Source organism: Microtus oregoni, unplaced genomic scaffold, assembly GCF_018167655.1.
Source record: "Microtus oregoni isolate MIOR12 unplaced genomic scaffold, Mior012 000000F_ref0000247, whole genome shotgun sequence".
In the NCBI taxonomy this organism is placed as follows: Eukaryota; Metazoa; Chordata; class Mammalia; order Rodentia; family Cricetidae; genus Microtus; species Microtus oregoni.
Window position 1 is genome coordinate 61224268 of NW_024543059.1, and position 19336 is coordinate 61243603.

The 19336-nt window shown below is 41.1% G+C and overlaps 1 protein-coding gene across 3 annotated transcripts in view; it reads right to left on the minus strand.

The window, feature by feature from the left end:
* Nucleotides 1–1097: 1097 nt before the first annotated feature.
* The window catches only part of Odf2l (outer dense fiber of sperm tails 2 like), a 29537-nt gene continuing 11298 nt past the window's right edge, over nucleotides 1098–19336 (minus strand). For 2 of the 3 annotated variants that reach the window (XM_041651923.1, XM_041651930.1), the window contains exons 9-16: nucleotides 17919–18028; nucleotides 16969–17104; nucleotides 13845–13955; nucleotides 11359–11463; nucleotides 7765–7850; nucleotides 7470–7632; nucleotides 4596–4721; nucleotides 1098–1732 (exon numbers count right to left, since the gene is read on the minus strand). In XM_041651923.1, the coding sequence (XP_041507857.1) occupies nucleotides 1604–1732; nucleotides 4596–4721; nucleotides 7470–7632; nucleotides 7765–7850; nucleotides 11359–11463; nucleotides 13845–13955; nucleotides 16969–17104; nucleotides 17919–18028 (966 nt within the window). In that variant the 3' untranslated portion in view covers nucleotides 1098–1603. The remainder of the gene's footprint in view (nucleotides 1733–4595; nucleotides 4722–7469; nucleotides 7633–7764; nucleotides 7851–11358; nucleotides 11464–13844; nucleotides 13956–16968; nucleotides 17105–17918; nucleotides 18029–19336) is intronic. The other variant, XM_041651939.1, reaches the window with a different exon arrangement.

The window sequence follows — 19336 nt, forward strand, 5'->3', positions numbered from 1 at the left end:
GTGTCTCCTAGTAACATCAGAAGCTGCACCCATAAGGTCTTACCAACATGGCTGCGCAATCATGAGCTGAACAAAGATGACACTAGTAGTCATGCCAAAGTGGACAGGGAAAAGCCCATGAGGCCTCAGCCCTACACAAAGAAGTACAGGCAACTGAGGAGAGCTGGGAGAGAGGAAAGACAGTCCTCCTCAGGGGAGAGCATGCCAACTGGCTGTCCGGTGCCAAATGGCAGCCCTGGAGACTTACATATAAGTAACATTATATATACTGAACTGCTGTGGGACAATCATTTGTACCCTGTCAATTGTACTTTAATAAAACACTGTTTGGCCAGTAGCCAGGCAGGAAGCCAGAGGTAGGGCAATGAGAATTCTGGGAGAAGAAAGCTCAGTCTGCAGTCATGACAAAGCCTCAGAGGATGCAAGATGTGACTGCCTCGCAGAGAAAGGTACCAAGTCACATGGCTAACATAGACAGGAATTATGGGCTAATGTAAGTTATAAGAGTTAATAGAGCCTGAGGTACTAGGCCAATCAGTTTATAATTAATGTAAACCTCTGTATGTTTCATTAGGACTGAATGACTGTGGGAACAGGGCAGGACAAAAACCTCTGTCAACAATGAACAGCTTATATTTAAAACACACACACACACACACACACACACACACACACACACACACACACAGAGAGAGAGAGAGAGAGAGAGAGAGAGAGAGAGAGAGAGAGATGCAATAGCAATTTGTAGGGGAAAAAAGGTCACAAATTTGAAGGTGAGCAGTGACATTTTGGGGGGAAAAAGAAGAGGAAGGGAGAAGTGTAATTATATTATAGTCTCAAAAAGAAAATAAAAGGCCTTATCCAAAGCCTCTTAGTGGTAGGAATGAGTAATTTTAGTCATCCCCTGTGATTTGGCCATGGGAAAGGCAGAGTAAGCTGTTCTCCTCTTGATCTTCTCATTAGCACCAAGACTCTAGGTATCTGTAGTAGCAACATCAGACAATCCCAACACAAGATAAAAGGAGCTCTGGCTTCACAGGATGGCCTGAATGCCTATAAAAAGGAACAGGCTAACAACATGTTTTGTTCTGCTACCATCAGCAGGCACTGGATAGTTATGATTTAATAGTTTACATATAAAGTCACATAGAAACGATGATGGGAACTCAACATATACTCGGAGCAATATAAAGTACGGTGAGACATTTGCTATCTTTAGAACATGTTATATCATTATTAAAATTAAATTTCTAAATATTTTATTTATATAGCATTACAATATAAAACAAGCAAACACATTATTTAAAACCATGTATTTGGCTCATAATTGGCCTAGATTATTACAAATTTATTCAATGGTTCATAAGAATAATTCTGATTCTTGCATATATAGATAAAAATACTTTAAAAATTAATTTTTTTAGAAGAGAATTAAACCAGAGTTCGATGCAAATTATCTACCACAAAGGAATACTAAGAGTTATCATTTCTTAAAGTTTCAATCATATAATAAATTATGTCTCAATTATCTTCACATACAAACCCTAACACTGGTAACCTATAAACCTAAAGTATGACAATCAGCGGTCATGAATTCAACAACTTATCTGAACATCGTTACATAGGAAATCTGAAGAAACTGCAGGTAATTCTTAATGCTCTCATTTTGATTCTCCGACTTCTCAAGACTGTGCTGTATTTCTTTCAAACAGATATCTTGGTGTTGGGCTTTCTAGATGAAGAGAGAACAGATACTCAGTATGGCATTCATTTACAAGATGAAGTTATAAATATATACAAAATAATCAAATATGTCAATTTTACCAAAGAATTTTTAAATATCATCTTCTTTAAAACGATATCCTTAGCAATTAAAACATCTATGGTTGATCATTCTACTTTGATCGTTTACTGTAATACATTTACTTAGCCTTAGATTATTAGAGATTTAATGTGATTAAGATAACTTTATTTGGGCTGGAGAGATGGCTCAGAGGTTAAGAGCATTGCCTGCTCTTCCAAAGGTCCTGAGTTCAATTCCCAGCAACCACATGGTGGCTCATAACCATCTGTAATGGGGTCTGGTGCCCTCTTCTGGCCTGCGGTCATACACACAGACAGAATATTGTATACATAATAAATAAATATTTTAAAAAAAAAAGATAACTTTATTTAGGGCAGACATTACTAGTTCCTATTATGCTTCACATGACATCTTTTCATATTCTTTTTTGTCATTTTTCTGTGAAATATCATATTTTATCCCATAAAACATAAAAATGGGCCGGGCGATGGTGGCGCACGCCTTTAATCCCAGCACTCGGGAGGCGGAGGCAGGCGGATCTCTGTGAGTTCAATACCAGCCTGGTCTACATGAGCTAGTTCCAGGACAGGCTCCAAAAAACCACAGAGAAACACTGTCTCGAAAAAAACAAACAAACAAAAAAAAAAACATAAAAATGTTTTAAATTTTATTTTATAAATTGTATTATAAAATTTTTTTTCAAATAATTAAAAATAGCAAGCATCAAAATTAACCAGATCCAAAGTCTACACAGTTCAAATATCTGCTGTACCATTAGAATATGCATTCAGAAAGGAAGCTATTTTAAAAACTGACAAAACTCTTGTTTTGATAAGGTAACCTTTTCTCCTAAACTCTTTAAAAACTTAATTCATGTCCTTTGAGGAAGAAGTTCTACACGCATACAGGTTTTTGGACTTTGGCTATGACAGGTTTCTAGGTGGGCAAATGCAGCAAGCATTTAGAAGACGTGTTTCAGCTAAAACAGAAACACCCCAAGAACAGAGACAGACCCTGTGGGTTTCTCCTAGCAGGACTTCCTACACAGCAGCTGAAACTGAGCAGTGCCCAGCAGAAGCAGGTAGTGTGTGGTAATGCAATAGATCAGACCACACAAGTCACAGAGTGAATGGGGATGGTCTTTATGGAGCAGCAGTGTGGAGGAAATAGTAGCCACACAATCACACACTGCACAGCAGAATGCAAATGCAAATGAACTCTGACAGATCCTGTGGCTTCTGTAGGGTTGTCATGGTTGTGAAGCTGTGCATCCACCCTACCTCCCGACCAAAGTATTCAACCACAACCATGAGAAGGCTTGTCGGGGAGGCAGTGTACTATGGAAGACACTGGAGACGATCAACTATGGCCAGGCTCCGGCTCTCTGAGCACTTACGACTTGGTCTGGCCAATGTATGTGCGTGTGAATTCTAATTACCCGCTGAACTGTCTGTGCCCTGGAAGGCACAGGACACATGAACTCATCTTTAGCTCTCTCTAAACTTAGGCTCAGAATTCCAGACTGTGTACTAGCAGAACAATTATGAGGTCTGACATCAGATCTTAACCCATTTATTTTAGTAGATTTAGCAAAGTCTTAAATACAGCACAGAGAAATCCATCTCATCTCAGTCTATTTTTTTCAGGGGCTTCAACTGCACAAAGAACATCACACATATTTTACAATACCGGGAATCCTGAAGAGGAGTTTATTTATTTGTTTGTTTGTTTGTAAGTTTAGAAACCCAGCAAACAGCTGTGTTAAATTAAAAATGATGAATGTTTTACTGATTAAGTTTTCATTAAACATCTGAAGGCAATAAGACTAAACAATGTATGTCAAAATAATTTAACTTTTTGAACCTTTTAGGTTTACATCTTTTTAAAGGAAATTGAAAAAGAGTTTTCAGAACTTCCAACTCCTGGAAAAATAAAGCACCAACATTTCCTATGTAATTATCAAGTAGACAGTTATTAAGTAATTTAAGCACAACCAATGCCAACTTGAAGATTATCCTATGCCAATAGACTATTTCATGAATATTCAGGAAAAATATGAGAGGAGTTAAACACAGCCAATCTGGTATTCTCATTTCACGGTTGAGTGGACCGAAGCATCCAGCACTTATGCAGATTGAACAGTGGTGAATATTAAAATCATATCTTTCTAAGATATACTCATTAATCAAGACAGATATAAAATCCAGTTCATAACTTTAGATTGCATGTATCTTTAAAAGATGAAAAAAAAATTTTTTTTTTTGATTTTTCGAGACAGGGTTTCTCCGTAGCTTTTGGTTTCTGTCTTGGAACTAGCTCTTGTAGACCAGGCTGGCCTCGAACTCACAGAGATCCGCCTGCCTCTGCCTCCCGGGTGCTGGGATTAAAGGCGTGCGCCACCACCGCCCGGCTAAAAGATGAAAATTTAAATAAAAATTTAAATTTTCTCATCAGGAGCCTTCCCTGATGAGACTCGGAGTCAGTGTGACTGAAGCTGCCATCCAGCAGGGCAGCGAATCTTCTGGCAAGATGGCAACAGCACATTCTTGCACTTTTATTATTTGTCATTTCTAGTATTTGTAGCAAAACAAAAGTCTTGGCTCACCTCCATCTGCACTTTAAGATCTATCAAAGTTACAGGAATGCATGTTAGATGCTCACCCTTATGAAACAAGCCATGCGAATACTTACACTTTTATAATATAAGCCGTGCTATTACGCACACTGTCCATTTTTCAGGAAATGCACATTAGATGCTAACTCTTACGATACAAGCCATGTTAATACTTACACTGTTCATTCTGCCAACAAGTTGATTTTGTTCTTCATTTTTCTTTCTAAGCTCAGTTTCCAGATCTAATATTTTAATTTGTAAAGCCCTCTCTCTAGATGACATTTTCTCTACTTCTTCAGAAACCTGTAATTTTCATTAAAAGAATAAAGTAAATAAATGTGCTTTTCTTAAATATATTTTGAAGCCCTGATATAGCCATAGTACACTACTTTTTTTTCCGAGTAGATTTAATTGGGTATTAAACAATTCCATTGGAAAGTATCAAATGTATTTTATCTTGAGTTGGGATACAGCTCGATGGTAGCTGCTTTCCTAGCTTGTGCAAGGCCCTAGGTTCAGCCCCAGCACTGCAAAGGGAACAAGGAAGAGTTTAACCCGAAGAAGCACAACAATATATGAGTGTATATGCATCATAGTTATCTGGAAAATTAACTTGAGATAGAGAGGTGTGCGGGGCCTGCACTGCTTGTGACCTGGGTAGGGATCTCCTGACAGTTTTCAGACATACTAAGCCTAATTGCCACTTTTGGTGGTATTTATAGTCACGTGGTGGAACATAGCAAGGTCTCACTGAACACCGACTACGTGTCTGGGATACCCAGTGTAGGGGCAGTGTGCACACAGCACCTAGACAGACACACGAGACTGGCGCTCCATCCTTCACTTTCAATGCAGCCTGCATGTGAGCTTTTCTATTTCTCTTGCTTGCTTATGTTAACACAAAGTCTAGCCCAGATATGTTCATCAGAAATTCGGGGAAGAGGAGGCTCATTTGTAAGAATGTTGGTTTGGAGCCACAAGTGTGAGCACAGAGGTGAAGGATAGACCAGAAGAAAGAGCTAAGCAGGAAGGACTGCTCGGACAGTACCCTGAGGATTCGGGTCTACGTTACTGTGAACCAACTCATAGACCTCTTCACAATGCAAATGTAAGGACAGCCATGAGCTCAGAATCCAGGAAGAGAGGAGAGGGCTCAGGGAAACACCTCTGCCCTCAGTGCAGACGAGGGTAACAAAGCAATGATGGCCCTTGTTAAGTGTCAGAAATGACAGACATTCCACCAGTGCGGGAGAGGAGAGAGAGGCACTTTGACCACTTTGGGGAAAAGCTGGAGAGCATCTGGTATTGGCAAGGTCTCCTTTCCTCCCAGAGGCTGGTGCAGCCGAGAAACCTGCAGAGCACGTGGACAATCGGCACCGCTCTTCGTCACTTGGCTTTTAGCCAGTGATGTGTCCCTTAGAACCAACTGGGTTCCTGGGGCTTAGGAAAATTCAAAACTGCGGAAGATATCCGAGTTTAGCCTTGACAGAAGTGACACTAAGGACTTGGAGGAAGAGAGTAAATAAAAGACAGGAGGAAGGATTCAAAGTTTAGTTTGGCAAGTCAGTGTTAAATAGAGATGCCAAGCAAAGTAGACTTCAGTGGGATCAAATACGAGTCCCCAGTGGAGATATGGTCACTTTTTAGGCTCACATACCCTACAAGTGAAACCCACAAGACCCATTTGCCAACTAGAGAGGCAGCCTGCCCTTGGTGAGGGTACCATGCATCAGAGCCAGGATCCAAACCCAGCTACTGGGACTCCAAACCTCACCCTGCTATGGTCTTTCAAGCTATTGGTTTTATTTTGTTTTAATAAATTTATTCATTTTTTATTTTACATCCTGGCTGCAGTTTCCCCTCCCTCTTTTCCTCCCAGTCTCTTCCCCCAGCCCCCCTCTGTTTCTACTCCCAATCCACTCCTCCATTTCTGTTTAGGAAAGAGCAGGCTGCCCACGGGTATCAGGGCACATCAAGTTGCAGTAAGACTAAGCACCTCCCCCATGTATTAAGGCTGCTCACGGTGACCCAGTATGAGGAGAAGAATCTCAAAACTCAGTAAAGAGTCAGAAACAGCCCCTATTACCACTGTTAGGGGTTCAATAAGAGGACCAAGCTACACAAGTGTAACAAATATGCAGAGTGCCTAGGTCAGTCCCATGGAGGCTCCCTGGTTGTCAGCTTAGTCCCTGTGAGCCCCCATGAGCCTAGGTTAGTTGAATCTGTGAGTTTTCTTGGGGTGTCCTTGACCCTGCTGGTTCCTACAATCCTTTTTCTCCATCTTGTAAAGGACTCCCCAAACTCTACCTAATGTTTGGCTGTGGGTCTCTGCATCTGTTTCCATCAGTTGCTGGATGAAGCCTCTCTGATGACAATTGGGCTAAACACCAATCTGGTCACAGGTGATGGCCAGTTCAGGCTCCATATCCACAATGCTAGGAGTCTTAGCTGAGGACATCCTTGTAGATTCCTGGGGATTCCCTTGTGTCGGGTTTTACCTGACCCTGAAACATACCCCATTTCAAATAGTCTCTTCCAGTCAAGTTGTTTGATGAATTCATCTCTTCTTTGAGGTCTTCCCACTGTTGCCTTCCACTCTAATTGAAATACCCTCTTTCTGGTGCCACCTGAGCCCTCCTCTACTGTAGAACCTGCAGAGAGGATGGTATTCCTGCTATACTGAGTGCCCCAGGAGCTCGGTCTGGCCTGTCCATCCCTGCCTGTGAAGCACTATCAGAGTGCCCACACGCCAAGAGGCTGGGTAGGCTGAAGCTGGCTTCATGGATTTAACGGCACCCGCACGCAGAGCAGGTGTGTGAAAGGAGCGCGCTCTCCAAATCATTCCCATCTCTGCCCACTCTCTCGCCACATGGCCACTCATCTGGAAAGGCAGTCCCTGGGCTTTGCTCTGAGGGAAAATTAAGTAAAGAACAAAAACGGAGCTGCTCCCTCCACCCTGCCATCAGCATCCAAACAATAGCTGTAGGCTTGGCAGTGGGAGACGACTCTGGCAAACTAATTAGGAAGCTTCTAAATAAAGGCCATCTGTACCTTTTGTCTCCCGTCTTCCAAAGCGGCTTCCAGCTGCCTGGACAGCACTGCGTACTCTGCAGCCTTCTCTCTCAGCTCCAGGTCGCTGCGCTTCAGATACTCCTCCTGGTCGGCCAGCTTCTTCTCCAGCTCCTTGTTCTCTGCATCCATTTTCTCTAACTTTCTTTTTACAGAAATATGTATATATGATATATATGCATATATATATATACACACATATACATCTCACACAAACATACAAACTATAGTGCATGGGGAACATGCACCATCAATGTTATATCAACTTGATACTTACTCTTTCAGGTTCTCACACTTTAACTGAATGAGATAATTCTCTTCCTCAAGAGAAAGCTTGGTTAGAAGGCTATGGTTCCTATCAACCTAAGTGGGGAAAAAAACAACACTTTTTCAGTTATTTTTTTCATTGACTTCCAAGGAAATAACACTCTATTTAGAAGCACAAGAAACAAGATGTTATAAATACAGAGAAAGACACCAAGCCATATCTACAATGCTCACTCACAAGCTCTCTAACTCCTCACTGGGTTGTAAAACTGATGCCGTCTATGTTAGACAATTAACTACATTTCCCCTATGTGATGGTAACTGAAAATATCCTGGCCGGTGTTTTACTGAAGAGAGACATTTAGTTACGCAGGGCCTAGGGATGCGGCTCAGCTGCCGGTAGCTTTCCCAGCACGTAAAAGCCAGCACTATACAAAGCCAGGTGTGGTGGCTCCTGCCTGCAATCCTGGCTCAGGAAGTAGAGGAAAGGGAATTAGAAATTCAAGTTCATCCTCAGGCTACAGCCAGCCTGAGCCACAAGAAACCCTGCCTCAAAAGCCAAACAACAAAACCAAAATGAAAAAAAAAAAAAAACTGTGTGAAAATCTTTAATATTTTTAATCAGGTATTTAAGGTTTCTCATATCAGCAATGCTCCACTGTGAAGATACAACTGAAAGTCAAACCCAAATAAATCAAACACACAGCTGCTCACGTCAGGACCACTCTTCCCACTGCCTCAAAGTCTGATTTAAATAGTTTAAGTAGTTTAAATAATAAAAATATTGTCTCATCGGGGCTGGAGAGATGGCTCAGTAGTTAAGAGCACCGGCTGCTTTTCCAGAGGATCCAGGTTAAATTCCCAGCACATGTGATGGCTCACAAGCATCCCCTAACTCCAGTCCTAGGGAATATAGTGCTCTCTACTGGCCACTGTGGGCATTGCATGCATGTGACAGACATACAGAGAAAACACCCATACACATAAAATAAAATAAAATAAAATAAAAAAACATTTCCCCCCACACATTAAAGTAGCAACTTAAGTAAAATATAATGATTATTTTTCTAGAAAAATTTCTTCATGGAAATTGGCTTGGTATTTTTAAGAGGTGAACACATTCTTTTGGAAGATACAGAGTGATCTTCCTGAAAGGGTAGCAAGTACAGAAACAGACTGGCAGCCAGACTCAAACATGCAGTAACCCTAAAACACGTATGAGTGCTTACTGGGTGATAAGCATTGAGGGAGGAGCTATAAGCATGGTGATTAAAAGGATACACAAGGTCCCGGTTCTGATGGGTTGATAGGTACTAAGTAAAAGGATGGAATCAATCCCAATAAGCTTGACACACAAACTAAAACACATTCTGATTTTTGCAAGGGAAACTATTACTTCTCTTATGCTGATGTCAAGAAGCAGACATGCAAGTCCCCATTGCCCTCCTCTCATTCATCACTGCACTATGTTCTCCACGTCCAATCGCAGACTCACACAAAAACCTGGATCATCTACTTCAACCCCCAGTGTCACCAGGACATGCTAAAGGTAACAGGAGAGTATCTGCATGAAAATATTTCCATCCCCTGATATAGACAGGAATAAAAAGTTCAACCCGACCCAAGTGCCCCTAAATGGGCAAAACGATGTCAAATATTCCTTTAACGCATCTTCCAAGACTAAGAACGATGGGACACCTGGCCCTGGAGCTCCCTAACGGTGTGCGCCTGCTCTGTGCACTTCTCCTTGCAGCGCTGCAGCTTCTCCTGACACTCCTGAAGTCTCTGCTCGGCTGATGTGAAGGAGTGGTGGGCTCGCTCTACCTGCTTCAAGTGAGACTCCACCTGGCCTCTCATCTGAGGTGTGGCATCAGGGGAAATAAATGCAAGGTCACACATTTGGCAGGAACAGTCTTTCTACCTTAAAGACTAGACAGACTTGCTATCAATAAGCACTTTACAAATGTTAATTTACATGAGACATAAAACCAGAATTAATTCATTTTCACAATGGTTGTCAGGCGAGGGAGTGTGGTGACATCAGCCAACTTCAGGTGTCACACGCAATAAATGTGACTGAGGAACTGGTGTGCTTCAGCCCTCAGGTGACCAGCCCTTCATAACTCCACAGGTCCTCCAGCCCTCGGGTGACCGTCCCTTCATAACTCCACAGGTCCTCCAGCCCTCGGGTGACCATCCCTTCATAACTCATAAGTCTTCTAACTCACTCAGACCCTTTCAGTCTTGCTGGCCCAAGCATTGTTCACTGAGCACTGCTGTAGACAGCTAACCCATCAGTTCTCACTTGGCTGAATATGGTTACTGCCCTGCCCTGTGAGCAAATCTGATCTTACCCACAGCACTCCCCTCACCTCCCGCCCTGTCTCACTGCAGTGCTTCTGTAAACTATGAAGAAGAGAGCCGTGATGCTGCTTCAAAAAGGCCACACCACTCTGTGTAACTATAAACAGCTAAAATGTGGTGTTTACGATGTTCCCATAAAGGAAACACAAGAGGGATAACTTGCCTGAGTTGGCGACACCCACAGGTTCGGTGCAACATCTGGCCATCTTCAGAACAAGAGATAAAACCAGAATAAAGCACACCTCTGCATCCCTGGACCAGCTAAGAAACCATGAGAAAATCAAGAAATTCAAGCAATGGCTAAGTAAAAAGAATTTTTTCTTGAAAACAACACACTTTCCTAGTTCTATAACCAGAAAACGCTGTCAGGACAACAGCTGGAAAGCCAGGTTCCTCCCCTTGTGCCTCTGAAAAGGTTTTTGAGAGGTTTTACTGTCCTCCCTCACAGGGAAGGGAACTTTCACAACTGTGTCCTGTGAGAGACAGACAACGTGAAATGGCATCTTCTTTGTCTGCTAAATGGCTGAGAAACAATTCTAGGAAAGGATCAGGTTCCTCATGTGGTGGCCTGGTGGCCTGCCCTGGACAACCTTGTCTTAGCAGTGATAGCTCCCTCTTAGTTCCCAACCTCCAATATGCCAGCCCGCAGCGACAGTAGCATGGACTCCGGGCTAACACCCCGACCTCTTAGCCAGAATCCGGTGTCCTGTGACTCTCTCACTGTTTCCTTACCAAAACAATGTGAAATCCAAAAGGGAATGTGGTTCCATCTAAAAACTAAAAATATTCACAAAAACACCATCACCTGCCAACACTGGCTTCTCCTGCTCCTGTTGCAACCGGGTGAATAAAAGGAGAGGATTTTCAAGATATCATTTTTCTTCCCAAAATGCATTTACCAGAGAAATTTTACTTTGTAATTTTTTTAGGCACAAAAAATGTAAAAATAGAAAAAAAAAGAGACTAGTTTTCATTTTACTGCTGATAGATCTCAGTAATAAATAATTGGGCCTTTATTCCTGTGTCAAAAAAGTAAAACATTTATTCTATTTCTCAAACATGAATAACAAAAAAAGACATTCTCACAAATAAACATTTCAAGAGGAAATACTGAACTCCCACAGAGACTGCAAGGGCCACTCCAGGCACGCACTTGGGAAATGGCGGAGAGACAGCACGACAGTCGGGGTCAGACGATGCACACGTGTGAAACACTGTGGTACTTCCTCTTCACACTTACCTTCTCTAACCTCTTATTCTTGTTTCTTATTATTAGGTTATTCTCATGTAGCAAATTTTTACATCTGCTTTTTACCATTTCAGCAGCTTCTTGCAACTTTTGTATCTTAAAAAAAAAAAAAACCCCACAGACTGTAAAGTACCATGTATTATTTTAGGTATAGCATAAGAAGAAAGTTAATCATGTGTTTCCACTTACTTCACTTGGAATTTGTATTCTAAAGAACTCACCATTTCTCTCTCAGTGCTTGATGAGCATTACTCCTGGCAGGACCTCTTGGTGTCCAGTCCTAACACCCTTCCTCCTCGGTCTTCTCTGGCCTATGCTCTTGTTCTCTCGAGCTCTAACTACATCAGTCTTCACTTTCAGGTCCTTGCTACTTTAAGAAACTGGTCTGTCATTTCCTCCTACACCTGTCAGAGTGGCTAAGATCAATAAAACAAGTGGCAGCTCATGCTGGCGAGGATGCGGAGTAGGGAAACACTCCTCCATTGCTGGTGGGAGTGCAAACTTGTACAGCCACTGTGGAAATCAGTGTGGCAGTTCCTCAGGAAGATGGGAATTAATCTATCTCAAGATCCAGCTATACTCTTGGGCATGTACCCAAAGGATGCTCCATCCTACCACAAAAGGAGTTGCTCAGTCACATTCATTGCTGATCTATGCATAATAGTCAGAAATTAGAAACAAGCTAGACATCCCTCACAGAGACAGGGAGGAACTAGGAAAAGTAGAGGGAGAAAAGAAAACAAAACCAGGATATATTATGTGGGGAAAAAAAACATTTTCAATGTAAGAAAAGGAAACTATCTCTCATTCCAATAATTTTCCATTTCCATCAAAATCCACCCAAGAACATGGGTGAGCTGTGCACACTGGCCAGCAGCCACAACATGGACATTCAGATGAGGCATTCTTGCTGGGGTCTTAAATCCAATCAAGCAGGTGGGTTTCAATGTGCTTGGCACCACAATCCTCCAGACTCCATGTGTACCCCTACCTGCAGTACTTCAGCTGGGGATCTCAACTGGATTTTGCCACCCAACCCATCTAAATGCAGCCCCTCTTGCTTGCTAGACTTTACTCCACCTTAGGCTTTTACCTGTAATACACTTTCCTTCCTTCCTCCTTCCCACAATGCTGGGGACTCAACCCAAGGCCTCATACTTGCCAAGCAAGCAGTCTCTGACTATACCACACCCCCAGTCCATCACTATTCTTTAGTGCACACTCTTCCAATAATAGCACATTCCTTAATGACCAATTTGTGTCCCAGCACGCAAGCGTCTGGACACATGGAGTCTTTCCCACAAAGTTTTCCCTCAATATTGCATTTCCAAAACTGAAAGTTTAACTAAAACTTATCATTGGACATACATTCTATTTTAGATAAATCACTGTGTGTTCTTCTGTATATCTGTGATGCATATGTGTGTGTACATATTTGCATGTGTGTGCACTTTTGTGAGGATGTCAAAGGTCAGTACTCATGTCTTCTCTATCATTTTCTACCTTATTTTATGAAACAGGGTTTCTCATTGAAATGAGTTACTAATTTGGCTGAGCTGCCTGGAGAGTGTTACAGGAGGAGCGGGCTGCTTGTCGTCCCTGCTAGCTTACAGCTGAAATAATCACACAGAAATTGTATTAATTAAATCACTGCATGGCCCATTAGCTCTAGCCTCTTATTGGCTAACTCCCACATCTTGATTAACTCATTTCTATCAAATCTGTGTTCATCACGTGACTGTGGCTTACCAGCAAGATTCTAACCTATGTCCATCTCAGGCAGGAGATTCATAGTGTCTGCTACTCTGCCCTTCTTCCCAGCATTCAGTTCTGTCTACTCTGCCTACCTAAGCTCTGCCCTATCAAAGGGCCAAGGCAGTTTCTTTATTCAACCAATGAAAGCAACACAAAGACAGAAGGTCCTCCTACACCAGAGAGGAGCTCCAAGGACCCTTAAGTCTCTACCTCCACCCCCAATGCTGGGTTACAAATACATACTCCTACACTCGGCTTTGTAGTTGGGTCCTGGGGGTCTAAACTCAGGCCCTCATGCTTGCACGGCAAACACACTGCCAACTGAGTCATCTCACCAAACCTCATAGGTTTCTTTCCATGCATTTCATGTGGATACATTTTAATTATACATCACTTATTAGGAAAAGTAAGTACTTGGTGAGAGTTATTGTTTTAAATCAATGTCATTAAATATACTAACAAGATTCTACATTAATATTCTCATCACACCTTTGCAATCAATTTTAAATTTCTTAGGAATATCTAAAATTTCTGTAAGTAGTGCTAGCACCATGAATTGGCAGGACTACCTTTATGAAGGCATGTGGGGTCTTCAGGAATGTTTGAGATGTGCTGTACTATGTTACAGATATTTATTCCATCTCTTCAGTTCTGTCAGTTTGAAACACAGTGTTTTAAGTCATCTATGGATTTTAGTAAACATTAAAACAGATGCAAGTCACCTGAGTTTTATAGACGTCAATGAGAGTTTTCTGTTGTTTTTCTACTTCCTGCAATTCCACAAGTTCATTTTCAACAGAAACAACTTCATCCTTCAAAGCATCAAGTGTACTCTAGAAAGAAATTCATGATTGATGGGAGTTTTTCAGTCAACAGAACATTATAATCCATGTTGAAGAATTATTAGAGCATAGCTCATTCATCAACATCAATGAAATAATCATTTTGATGGCATGTAATTGCCACTTAAAATTAATGACTCATACTCATGAATAATTTCATCAGTACACAGGACAGATTTTTTTTAAATTACTGACAAATAAAAGAAAGCTTAAAGTAAGTTGTGTTCTAAATAAAAAGAATCAATAACGTTGACATGTCAAGTTTTCCACATTCATTTAACACTTTTCAATCTCAACTAAATGTATGACATCTGGAGGGCATACGACAGTGTTAAGTCCAAACTCACAGGGCAGCCAGACATGGTGGCCCTGACTATAAATCCAACACTTACAAGGCACAGGCAGGGGAACTGCTGCAAGGTGCAGGCCAGCAGAGGCTATTTAATAAAACCCAGTCTCAAAGTTAAAAACAGAAATACAAAACCTTATATGAGAGAGTAAACAGAAAAGACCAAACAATTTATAAATGATACTAAGTGAACAACATCTGTGCTTACTACATATTGAAACATATAAAGAATCACATTATCAAGACACTAAGAACAAAGAAGACAGCAGAAAAGGAAAAGAAAAACACACAACACAGTATATGATCAAGGCTGGGTTTTACAACACTGGGGAAAACGTGGGCTGTAAGCAAATCTTGAATAACCTGCAACTGCTAGAGAAACTGGCTAACCACCTGCCTCGGTCCACTGCCACGGAAGAATCAAATGAATTAAATGCTTTATATAAAGATAGGAAAGAAGATCCCGACAAACCATGTGCGGCTTTAGAACAGCAGTCTCTTATAAGATGTGAAGGCTGGCAAGGATACGCTCCTCATATGCAAGCCAGTCAGTCTTCCACAGCTTCACAGACGCTAGTATAAGGCAGACCGGGCAAGAGGCCGGGAGCCCTATTACTCATAGCAGAAGCAGCAAAACCATAGGGATTGCCTTAATTTCCTAAGGCACACTCTAATGGGTAAAACAAAGGAGCTGATGACAACTACATATGGATCGGGATGTATTAGAAGAAAGCAAAGTTCAAAAATTCATGTCTGTTCTTTTTACGAAAGAAAACTACTGGTATCTCCTGAGGATGTTGTTCTCATCAGCCTTGACTGTTAACACAGCCTACAGTCAACTGAAGGACCGCTCATTCGGGCTGGCCTGCAGGGATATCTGTAAGGGTTGTCTTGATTATTAATTGATGAAGGACAGCCCAGCCCATTGTAGGCAGCACCACTCCCCAGGCAGGTGGTTCTGAGCTTTATAAAAAAAAAATCTAGCCCCTCCCCCCAAAAAAAAAGCTGAATAAGAACAGAGACTGAAAACAAAGTATCAATCCAGGCCAGTAACTCATTAGTCCAATCAGCAGTGTACCCTGAACCCAAGAAAATGGAAAGGGAGAGAGAGCATTCCAAAGAACCAAGACACGAAGAAAACATACCTCTACAAGTGTGCATAAAATCCTTTTTTCTTCTTCTTTCCTTGTGTGTGTGTGTGTGTTTCAAGACACTAGCTGTCCTAGAACTATAGCTCTGCAGACCAGGCTAGCCTCAAACATACAGAGATTCACCCGCCTCTGCCTCCCAAGTGCTTAGACTAAAGGTGTGCGCCACCACTACCCAGCATATATGAAACCTTAAGACAGCAAAGACAAAGGAATATTCTGAAAATCCAACGTAGATTTGAACTAGCATTTCCACAGAATAATAATCAGCCTAGTAACAGATTGTTTTCTATTAACAACTCTAACTACAAAAGACCCTCTCCCTGGGATGTTGTATCTACTTGAAGGCAGGCAAATGAAGGCAGAATAAAGGAATTTTCAGACATAAAAAGGTATATTCCAAACCTTTTTACATGCACTTCTTCCAAGTTAAAAATCTTGAACAATATATCCTAACAAAATGAGAGATACTCACTAAGCTAGGCGGTGCAGGCTCAAGGAGGAGAGGGGAGACCAGCCCCCCGAGGAGCTGCTGCACATGGCATGAGTGGAGATGAGTTTCCAGGAACACAACTATGAAACAGAACTTCTGGAATTTTCATCTTTTAAGAAATGAAGCATTTTCTTTTCTTTGCATTAGAAACACACTTGTTTCCTTTTCTTGAAATGATTATGACCATGGGATGTTTAAAATTATGTTCATATTAGGAAAATTTTGGTGGACTTTTTAGGCATTTATTGATGGATTTAAAAAAAAAATGACAGGATTCCAGACTTTGAATTTCGTAAGTGTTGAAGTTCCCTTGGCCAGGGGATGGGAGTGGGGTTGACATCCAAATCTTTCCTGCTCTTTCTAAACTTCTATTTCTGTTTCTAGAACATGGATCTTGTAGAATTTTGTGATAATTGCATGGCTCAAAGGCTTCTTTCCTGAGTTCTGTTTTGTGGAGTCCCGTCCAGCCACAGGAGGGTCTGTGTCTAAGAACTCAGGTTCCTCTTTCCTCACAAAGTGCAAAATCTTCCTTGCCCATCCCTTCCCTGGGACACACATAAACCAGTCACTCCTGGGAGTTGGCTCAGCTGCAAATTCTTTCTGGTTATAAAGAAGCCAAGTACATACTTTTGGGTTCCAAACAGACCTGGCCTGATGGTGTGTCATATGGGGACCACGACACCTACAGATAGCTCTGTGCAGTAGAACTAATGCAGCTCTGGATGTTCCACAGCTAAAACTGTTTCAAAGTTGAGACAAAGAGAGAGTTGTTCAGCCTCATAAGCCTTGCTTTGCCCTGCTAGATGCAATTTAAACTTATTTTTGCATTCTCACTAAAAACCTTAAAACTTATATGCACGAACACAGACATTATCTGTGTATCTAGAAATTATTTACCTTAATAATACAAAATCATGAGAAACATGAAACACAATACAATACATGAGCATCATCCAATAATTTTTTACTCCAAGTTACTGCTACTAAGTGTGTACAGACACACACACACACTACCTTTAATTTCACATTTTCAATATTTAGGGCTTCATTTTCATCTTCAAGTGAGTGAAGTTTTCTAAGAATTTCTTCACAAGATTTCTTTCCATGAGTTTCCATTTTCTTCAAATCTTCCATAAGATTAATGATTTGCCTTTATAAAAGAAGCAAAAACACGGAAAATTTCACTCAGAGAACAGACGATGAGTGGTTTGGAAGTCATTCTGGTAGGGTGCACTGGTTGAAATGGAGAAGGTACAGGAAGGCGGCAGGATGGACGGAGCAGGGGAGCAGAAACAGGAGTAACCCAGGGCTGTGCTCGAAGCAGCCAGGATTAGAAAGACTCACCTACTGATGACACCATCTACCACAGCCCACAGGATGCATGTCTGCCTGTCCTTCTCACACACACACATGCAAACACACACACACACACACACACATACACACACACGAAGACAAGTTTAAAGGAAGGATCAGGGGAGGCAGTGACACCTCATCTTTAGAAGCAAATTACCTGTTAGTTTTCCATGATAAAGCACAAGAGCACAAAAACAAAACTCAGAGCAAACCTTAGGGTCCGCTACTGTCCCTTAGCGGCAGTGCCAACGAACAAGATGTTCACACTTTACTCATTAACTTTCTCCATTACACACTTTAGTCCCTTGGATTAAGGGATAATAATTTTTAGAACTGTGAAACATGTTTTAAAATTTGTTTTGTTCATATCCTTGTTTAATTGACAAACGTCACTTCTACTTGGAACGAAGTATCTATTTATAAGTTTTGCCTTTGAAATGGGAATAGCAATGTGAGTTAAGGGGTAAGCTCTGGTTTCTATTGGAGGAAGAACAGCTTAGTTACTACCAACAACACCTTTACCACAGACAGAAGAGCCAAGACATGCAGTGTTAGGGAACAATTGAGTCGCCTCTCATTAGACAATGACAATCTAAATTCTTGCTTACTTTTTCATTGTTTCGATCTGAACTTCCAGCTCGGTTTTTTCTATTACAATTTTCTCATAATGACTCTTCCAGGCATTGGAAGCTGAAACCATTTCAGACAACTTGGCTTCCTAAAAATACATAAAGCATTCATCTTGTAACTTAAAAGTGTTTTTCACAGGTTTTAGACACAAATATACTATAAATAGGAAAACACTCTTCCAGCAAAGCATGCAACTTTTCTTGTAGAGAAACTAGGTGTGCAGCTTCAAATATAAGAAAATTTTGAATAAGTGTTAATGAAAATTACTTTATGTACACACAGTAAAGTTCCAACTTACTATTTTATGATGTTGATGTGACTAATTTTAAGTAATATTTCACAATTAACAAAATAATTTCTATTTTACTTATGAATGCATCTTCATTTTCCATTCTTGACACAGAAGAGCTAACAACCACCTACATACGAGAAGAGGGTTTCCCACAACACACAGAAACTCCTGCAACTCCACAGCATCTCCGAACGAGCATTATTTGTCTGAGCAGTCACCCATCAGCTTGCCAACACTGCTACTGTGCAGAGAGGAGCAAAAATGGCTCAGCCAGCTTGAATGTGAGATCCACAAAGGAGAATTTTGTCTGTTTTCTTCATCACTGCTTGCAGAGTTTTGAATGGTGCCAGGAACACACAGTAAATGCCAATGGCTCTTTGCACCACTCTGTGGCTTTGTCCACATTCTACAGAGAAGCAAACTCACTAGTTATAAGAATGCCAGCTACCCATGAATCAGAGGACCCACAAATAGTTTGAACAGCAGTTAACATACTATTTTCCTCTGTCCTTCTATCATTCATTCATAGAAAAGAGTTTATTGGTCATCTACTATGTACAAGACATTGTCTATGTTTATTACACTGAAGATTAGTATCTTATTTCATATATTGTACAAAATAAATTTTAATATAAATTATGAAGTAAGAGATGGCTATAACATATATTATAAAGTCAGTTCCTATTATAATATATATAATACAAGATACTGAGGAATTAAATCCATCGAAAGAATGTATATATTAGGTATGTAAAGCTCTCACTGCTTCTTTCACCTGTCCTTATGGAAAGACAAAGAGCAAGAGCCCCTTGCCTCCCTCCTCACTGGAATGCTGCTGAACTCGCACTACGGGAGCCTCCTGATTACCATAGACCTCACAGACCCTTCCTAACCACCTCCTTGATTCCCCTGTGCTGTATTATTGCATGCACATGCATGGCAAACCAAATAAGAATTCAATAAAATGTCTCACTGCTCATTTGTGTTTCAAGCTTAAGACATCCTTGAGGAGGGAGGATAGTAAAACATGAGATAGCGGCGGTATGAAATAAATACCATAGAATTCAGACATCACTATAAGTAACTGTTAAAGGGCTGCTACAC